A 9,123-nucleotide genomic window follows, 5' to 3' on the forward strand; every position below is an offset into this window, starting at 1 on the left:
GAAGAGCAAAATTAGTTCGGTGAAAAATTTAAATTGCAGTGATTTTTAGAAAATCTATACCGTGTGGGCCCTGTAACAGGAGCAAAAAATTAAAACACTGGTTTTGCTACTGAAATGGAACTACTTTAGATCTGCAACTTTCAAAAATTAAGTAATTTTATAATTATATTAAATTTATAATTCCAAACAAGTGATATTTTCAATGTACGTTATCCAATAGCCTAAATGAAATTGCCTGCAACGTTACAAAATGACGGATTTCGCAATACATTGCTTGTCCAATTAAACTATAATAAAAATCATAATACCTACAAGTTATTTTCAAAAGTTGTAGAACTAAATTAGCTCAAGGTGAAGAGTGGAAGCTGTGGTTTAATTTTTTGCTCCTGTTACAGGGCCCACCTTGTACATTACATATCGACGCTTGAAAGGAGAAATTGACTAAGATTAAGATCATTGATTCAGATGGATTAATCAGTAAAATTTACTGATTGCAAACATGTATATAACTCACTATCTTTAAAAAATCAATTAGTCAAGTTCTCCTTTCAAACGTCGATATATTTGTCTCTTTCTCAAACGGTTTTCTCTATGCAAGAATGGCGCTACATGGATGTGACGTCACATGCAAGTATTTCTTTGTGTGTTCAGTTTTCAAATCTTTATAATTTTGTTATGTAAAGGTAGCTTAAAACTTGTTTTTCCGATCGATAACTTAAAGCATATTCGAAACTTTTTTGTTAAAAAAAAATAATAACTTCGTAGACCAAACGTTCTGCTGATAAATATTATTTATGTATATACAAAATGTATATCATTTTTATTTTATTCGATGTTTATTTAGCAAACGCAATATAATAAGTATATATAGCACATGTATGTGTATATACCGCCTAATTATAACTTCCGTGAATAATAATTTTATCACCCGTTATAATAGTATGTCATAATTAATATTAAGGAAAAGAATTAATACCTAACTTTGGCAAGAACTGTATTCATGGATTGATTTTTGGAATCAGTCGCATTCAGACCTGTGATAAACATGTGCTAACAAGTGATGTTTTGTATACCAGACTACCAGTCAAAGGAAAATTATAAGGACAGCTTGAGTTTATTTGGTAAAATGAAATAAAATAAAAAAAAAAACTAAAAAAAGAAAACAGGTCTAGTGGCCTAGAACTCTGTTAAGTAATTTAAACTTACGTCGGGACCCATTCAAAATCGTTTGAAAGTTCGACTGTTGAACTTTTAGTTACGTAACAGAGTTCTAGACCACTAGACCTTTTTTCTTCTCTATAGTTTTTTTAAGGCAGTCGGGCTTTTTGGTTTTTCAAGTTAAAATTTTTAAATGCATTGTAACATATCAATAAAACCATTTTTTGTCGAGGATTTTTTAACGTATTATATTTATTAGTAATGTCGTTTTACCAATGAAAGTTATGTGGGCCCTATTTTCTTTAAGGTTTAAACCGTCGGGTGACAAGCAAAGGTCACTAAGTACCAAATACCTACTTTCAACAAAGCTCGTATCTCAGTATGAAATTACTAAATAGATACGATTGACTTTTTGAAGAGCAGTGACAGAAATTTTAAGTGAGGTTTGCTTGACATCCGGCGAAACAGTGTTTTTTTTTATTTGTTTTAAGGTAACAGAGCAAGTAAAGAATTTTGTGAGGGACATCTGCAATTAAAAAGTAAAGCCGTAGGACAAACCTAAAAAAATGGCGGAAAAGGATTCTAGTGCCAGCAAAATGGCGGAAAACAGCTCGACGGATAGGTATGGGATAAAATGGAAAGTTTTGAACATGAAACTACCGTGAGACTCACTCATATTAAATGTTATTATAACGAATAACTCACGTCTTAAACCGAGTTTACTCGACATGTTTCAGGCTATTTCGTAGCCCTTCCTATCAGGAGCTCTCAGGAGGAGGATGTCGAGCTAAACTCGGTTAAGACGTGAGTTATCCGTTTAATAAAATAAAAAAAGTATTTTTTTGTAAAAAAACTGGCGAAGTGCGAATCAGACTAGCGCACCGAGGGTTCTGTAGAAAGTAGGTATCTAAATGTACATTGTATATCAGTGTGGGGCCACCTTGGATGGTTACTGACGTATATTAATACTAGAAGGATTTTCTGATAAGTTGTTCCATAAGATCCACCTTAATACAAAATTTCGAGTTTATACGACAACCGGAAGTACCTTAAGTTTTTCGGTTACGTCAATTTGTGTATCGAAACACCTTTTTAATGACTGTAACTTTTGATTTTATTTCATAGACTGGAAAAAGATATCTCAAATTTATATTTTGATAGCCATTTTCACCCGGTTTTTTTTATTTCAATGGACTTGAAATTTGGTACCTTTGGTACACAATAAGATAGTTAACCAAAAAGGGAAATAGTTGATTTAAAAAATAATTTGTTATAAAACTTATTTTCTTTTCGTGATTTTCCATATTTAACCCGATTTCAAAGGGGAATGTTTTTCACTCTTACGAGTATGTCGTATGTACCAATTTTAAATAATCTTACCTACTAAAGAACTATAATCACATCCCTGAAGATGACATTTTTATTCGATTAATTCTGTTTTAACAAAAAGATATAATTCATGCTCCTGCAAAATAGGTGCCCAAAATGAGAGAACGGATGGATTTTTTGGATCTTTATTTCGAAGCCGATTGCAAAGGAACAAAGACAAACAAACCTAAACATCCTTATTTTTATTGATGCACGATACTAGCGCCACCACATGTGATTTATTTTGAAACTAACTCATTAAATTAGCAAGCCATCTAGTTCAGCAAATGAGATGGCGCTGTATCGAGCAGATTCGTAACCGGATGTCGAACCTTTCTTAATCGATTTACAGGAGACCAGCAAGCTCAGCGGACGCGGAACTCCTCCGTCAGCCCACTTACCCACATGATGATCAGTCACTGCCACCACTCAGGCCCCTGCAGCCGCTTCCCTTTGACCCACTCACCAGGGTCTATGACATGACCGGCGACAAGATTATGCTCATATTCGGCCATTCTGAATACCTGGAGACCTTTAGTTACCGGTAACTCTTCGTTTTATCTCTGGGTTCTTTAGACTAAGGGGCTGTTTCACCATCCATTGATTAGTGTTAACTGGCAGTTAGATGTGATGCCGTCTCTATTTGTTTTGTTCGAATAGACGGAGCTGGCATCACATTTAACCATCGGTTAACGCTAATCAATGGATGGTGAAACAGCCCCTTAAATAAAATAATATGTCTTTTTTCCTAATACTTTGAACAAATACATACCTGGTTATTGATTATTACAGAGTTACAGAGATGTGCGAGGATGTGTTGCGAGCAATGTGTTTTTCATGAACCAATAGGAACGCTTCATTTCCCTATTGGTTCATGAAAAACACATTGCTCGCAACACATCCTCGCTCATCTCTGATGGAAACTCAGCCTTATAAAATCACAAAAATCTTTAAATAATCTAGCTAAGCAATGGGCTTGTACGTAGAAGAACAAAGGTCATCGACATAGCCAAGCGAATTAGTTCGTTGAAATGGCAATGGGCAGGCTATATAGCACGGAGAACGGTGGTCGTTGGGGCCGAAAGGTTCTCGAGTGGAGACTGTGGTTCGGCAAGCGCAGCGTAGGATGTCCACCGACAAGATAGACAGATAGTTAAAGTAACGGGTTCACGGTGAATGCAAGCCGCGTCGAACAGTGGACGTCTTGTGGCTGATATGATGATGAAGATGATGAATGGGCCTGTACTCTATTAAAAAGAATGGTTATAATTACAGAAAATACGAGAACGGTCGTCCAAAATCACGCAATTACACAGACCGTGACGTGAGGAGGTTGGAGGAAGTGTTTTCGAATGAGTTGGGCTTTCTTATTGATCCCCACCAGGACCTGAAGTATGATGACATTCACGAAACTGTCAAGAAGCGTAAGTACTTCCTCATAATTATTTTTAACTCGAGATTTTCCATCATAATCATTATTTAACTTGAGATTTAATCACGACCGCTGTGCAATCCCAGTCACAGTCGATCCAGGATTAAAAAAAAGTCGTAGAAATGCAAGAAAAATCAAAAGGACGTCTTTATCACAAAAACAATGTAACCACCACTCAGTGCACGCCACAGGTTACCAGAAGATGCATCAATTTGTTCAACGATTTTGACTATGACAAGGTTGCAACTCCGCTTAACATTTAAATCGGCTGAATATTTCGAACAAAAGCCTTTTGAGTGTACTACACACACACAAACATCACGCCTGTATTCCCAAATGGGGTAGGCAGAGCACACGAAACGTTACCGCTTCGGAGCCACTTTTAGCAATTTTAGGTTTTAAGTTTGACAAAAAACGGTACAATAGTGACAGGCTGCTAGCCTGTCGCCTACGGTATACCTTAACCTAAAATCCTCAATCGCCTCTCACGATATCCATGGAAGAAATGGAGAGGTGTAATTTTAACCCGACACCACACGGGATTTGAGTGTACTAATCTAATGTATAAAACATGCCTACCTGTAGAACCCTCCGGCGTCTTACGTCAAAGTCGTAAAATGTCCAGTGTCGAAATAGTTTTAAATGAACTAAAAAAAAAGAAAAAAAAAAGACTAAAGGCTTATAATAAATTTAGCAGTAGGGTGCTCTAAAGACGCTGAGTCTGAATTTACTTCTGAAATGTAGATTAGATTAACGACATTAAGGGGCCGTCTCACCATCCATTGATTAGCGTTAACCGACGGTTAAATGTGATGCCGTCTCCGTCTATTCGAACAAAACAAATAGAGACGGCATCACACCTAACCGCCAATTAACACTAATCAATGGATGGTGAAACAGCCCCTAAGTAAACTTGTCAATTTCTTAAATTCTTTGCAGTCAGCAAAAGGGACCATAGAAACACATCGTGCGTATGCGTGGTGATACTGACACATGGTAATACAAACGGTGAACTCTTGGCTGCCGATCAGCCCTATGAACTAGAGGTAATCCTGTTGTAAATCCTACTTCCTACTATAATATTATAAATGTGAAAGTTTGTGAGTGGGTGAGTATGTTTGTTACTTCTTCACGCTGAAACCGCTGGACGGATTTTGATTAAATTTGGCAAAAAGTTAGTTTATAACTAGGATTAAAACATAGAACACTTTTTAACCCGATATTCCCAATAAAAAAATCTAAATAACAACCGCTGGGCTTAGAGGCATGAAATTTGGTATGTAGGTAGCTGGACGTCTGGAATAATAACACATAGGCTCCTTTTATCCTGATGTACCCACGGGATAGGGATAAAATCTCGAGCTAATAACCGCTGGGCTTCAGTGACATGAAATTTGGTATGTAGGTAGCTGGACGTCTCTGGATTAAAACATAAAGAAAGAAAGAAAGAAAAATGATTTATTAACGGTCCTAGCTGTACCACCACCAAACACAAAAAACAATAATAATATACAAGCAAAATCACAATAAATTGTACTAAGGATACTTTTTAACCCGATATTCCCATGGGATAGGGAAAAAATCTCTAAATAACAACCGATGGGCTTAGAGGCATGAAATTTAGTATGTAGGTAGCTGGACGTCTGGAATAACACATAGGCTGCTTTTTATCTTGATGTTCCCACGGGATAGGGATAAAATCTCGAAATAACAGCCGCTGGGTTTAGAGTAAAAACCAGACGCAAAAACCACAAAATTATATAAGCATTTAGAAAATAAGGAAGCTTTCTTTAGCTTTAACCCAGAAATAGTCGAGAATGGTGACAAGATAAATATTTTTCATTGTTTTATAACAATAATAAATATTTATATCGTTCTGGTATCGTATCTTTAAAGTGTAAATCCCAAAAAGTTACTTTGAAATCAAAAGAAACTTTTTGGGATGTGTTTTTAATTTATTTTTTTTTGCCACAGAGCTTGGTGGCGCTGCTGCAGAAAGGCAACGAGTGGCTAGTAGGCAAACCCAAGCTCTTCATAGTGCAGGCATGCCGGGGAGGAAACGTCGACAAGGGTCAACTGCAATTTGATGGTTCTGGAGACTATTCCTTTGTTTCCACCCACGCCGACACCTTGGTACTTAGATCCTCTGTAGAAGGTAAAGATGGCGAGACTGTAAAGAAATTATCTCATCACCACGTAGGAAACAAAAATTAGGTACGGATGTAACAGTCATTAATTTATTTTGCTTAGCACGGATGCCGAACCTATATTGTGAGATCAGGCTAGGGGTTTCTTTGAAGGATAAAATCCGAAAACACATTATCCGACAACGAACGAAAGTCACCGAAGAACGAAAGTATTAGTTCACTGAAGTGGCGTTGGGCTGGCCACGTCTGTCGCAGGACCGATGTACGGTGGAGCAGACGAGTCCTCAAATGGAGACCATGGCCGGGAAAACATAGTGTAGGGCGTCCTGAGGCACGGTGGACGGACGAACTTTGGAGGGTCGCTGGCGGCGGATGGATGTGACGGGCTGGAGACAGAGTGTTGAGAGTGTTGTGGCGCGCCATGGAAGAGGACTATTATGTCCAGCAGTGGACTGTAGGCTGATGATGATGACGATGATGATGATGATCTATATTGTTTGACGCACGAGCATTTTCTTCTACCCTACACACCGTGTGACAGAAAGTAGTGGTGAAAAAGATTGTGATTCCAAACTGTGTTATACAATAAGACGTCGGGTTTTTCAATACATGTTTAAGAAATTAGAAATAAGTATTTGGAAAACTTGTTCTGCAAATAATTTATCAAGTATTTATTAAGCTTTTATTTACTTGCAACGTTAGTGTGTTTGTTGGCTGTGGTTTCAAAATTTGTAAACCATTTTCGAACTTTCTGCGGTATGCGATTGAGCTTAAATAAGTCATGTGAGTCCGGTGACAATGTGATTTTCTGGTAGTGAAATCTGGATAGTGCGGTTCGGATCATATCCACAGGACGGAACTCCTGAACGTTTAATGACATCTAATTAAAAACTTGGTATGGATCATCAAAAAATTCATTTAGTAAAAGAAGCTTTTAAAAATAAACATTTAGAGAAAACTGTTCAAATCTATTAATTTATTTTCTTAAAAAGCTCTTATTTCCTAAGGTTTCTTATCGTGGAGAGACGAAGATGGCTCATGGTTGATTCAAGAGCTATGCCGTGTTGTTCACGCTACGCAAAGACAACTTGACTTCCTGCAAATGACTACAATGGTTACTTCGTTAGTTGTTTATGAGTAAGTGGCTTATATTCAACTATTTAATAGGTATTAAATGCGAAAGTGTAATCTTACACCTAACATTTGGTAACATAGTAAATGTTACATGAACGTACATTTTATTACGTACATATATAAATTGACTTTCTGCCAAGTTTCTTGCGGCGCATTCTTCTTGGCAATGATGGTCTTTCCGTAAGCGCGGTGACGTGTTAAAGTGCCCATTGCGGCCTATTTACTCAATAAATGATTTTGATTTTGCTTTTGATTTAGACGTAGCTACTATAAAGTTGCGTAAGAACAATATTAAATTAATTGGTTATACTTCATTGATGTGCCTCCGCAAAGTAAAGTCTGATTCGGTAAATTATTTAAATTATTGCGTTTTTAATGTTGAACTAAAACAATTACTTTCCTCACCCGTGACCTTATGATAGCTTATTTATTATATTTATTTATTTTTATTTGACTGGATGGAAAACGAGCAAGTGGGTCTCCTGATGGTAAGAGATCACCACCGCCCATAAACATCTGCAACACCAGGGGTATTGCAGATGCGTTGCCAACCTAGAGGCCTAAGATGGGATACCTCAAGTGCCAGTTATTTCACCGGCTGTCTTACTCTCCACGCCGAAACCCAACAGTGCAAGCGCTGCTGCTTCACGGCGGTTTAGCTACGTCTAAACTAGAAATGTGTGTTCATGCAGTTTCTCACCTCAAATCTATCACCACCACCAAACTACATAAACTGACGCGTCTTGAACTCAATCAGAGCTCATCTTCAGAGCAGCATTGTTGCTGATTGTGTTGGTGATGGATTTCCAATAAATGGTTTGTGTGATTTATGTGTGTTCTTACAGTGTGGAGGTGGAGAAAATGCATGAACACACATTCCTTGCATAAACGTAGCTATTATGAGGTCGCGGGTGAACAAAGTAGTTGTTTTAGTTCATTGATACGGACTTCCGCAAAGTAACGCCTGATTCTATAAAATGTTTTTAATATGTTCAATTCAAATTATTCCTTGATTTCTTCTACAGCCGCGCATCTTCCACCGATGACCCGGAATACGACAATACCAAGCAGACTCCGGAAGTACGCTCGACATTAACTAAACTGCTGCGATTCACGGCGTTCGTTCCTCACTCAGGGGCAGTGCAATAAATTGAAACTACCCTATTTTTCACTTTTCATTTTTATAAAGTTTTAATTTATGCTGGGTCTAGGCTGCACAATATTATTTTTTATTTAGTGCTCAAATGAAATCTTCATCTATGATCAAAGTCATATAGGGTACTATTACGCCATCTACAATTTAAACTTTATGAAATATTATTGCATTTATGAAAAAAATAGTCAATGTAGTTTTTTTATTTTTAATACAAGAAATTATATTTCATTTAAGAAAAAAGTTAATGTAGTTTTTTTATATGAATTTCAGGTAACTATAAATAAAATAATAATTAAATAATAAATTTCATGGGACACTTGACACCAATTGACCTAGTCCCAAAGTAAGCAGAGCTTGTACTATGGACATTAGGCAACGGATAAACATACTTATATAGATAAATACATACTTAATTACATAGGTAATATTAAACATCCAAGACCCGAGAACAAACATTCGTATTATTCATACAAATATCTGCCCCGGCCGGGATTCGAACCCGGGACCTTAAGCTTCGTAGTCAGGTTCTCTAACCACTTGGCCATCCGGTCGTCAATTAACAATACAACTACTTTAATAAGTTTTCATAGACAGAGCAGTGCATGATGTGTTAAATTTCCTCGCAATCAAAGTGAACAAAACCTATTTTCTTAACGAACTGCCATCAAAATTGTGATCTATGGGGGCGGCATAAAATGTCCAACAGCGGACGTCCTACGGCCGATGAT

General features: G+C 37.1%; 1 protein-coding gene across 1 annotated transcript; it reads left to right on the forward strand.

Moving 5' to 3' along the window:
- The first annotated feature begins 1,043 nt into the window (after positions 1-1,043).
- On the forward strand, positions 1,044-8,524 carry LOC141434330 (caspase drICE-like). Its single transcript, XM_074096739.1, has 8 exons — positions 1,044-1,121; positions 1,650-1,780; positions 2,879-3,070; positions 3,802-3,950; positions 4,898-5,004; positions 5,933-6,113; positions 7,113-7,242; positions 8,265-8,524. The coding sequence occupies exons 2-8, from the start codon at positions 1,725-1,727 to the stop codon at positions 8,386-8,388; spliced, it is 939 nt and encodes a 312-aa protein (XP_073952840.1). The 5' UTR covers positions 1,044-1,121; positions 1,650-1,724; the 3' UTR covers positions 8,389-8,524.
- The last annotated feature ends 599 nt before the right edge of the window (positions 8,525-9,123 follow it).

The sequence above is a fragment of the Choristoneura fumiferana genome, chromosome 13, assembly GCF_025370935.1.
Source record: "Choristoneura fumiferana chromosome 13, NRCan_CFum_1, whole genome shotgun sequence".
Classification (NCBI taxonomy): Eukaryota; Metazoa; Arthropoda; class Insecta; order Lepidoptera; family Tortricidae; genus Choristoneura; species Choristoneura fumiferana.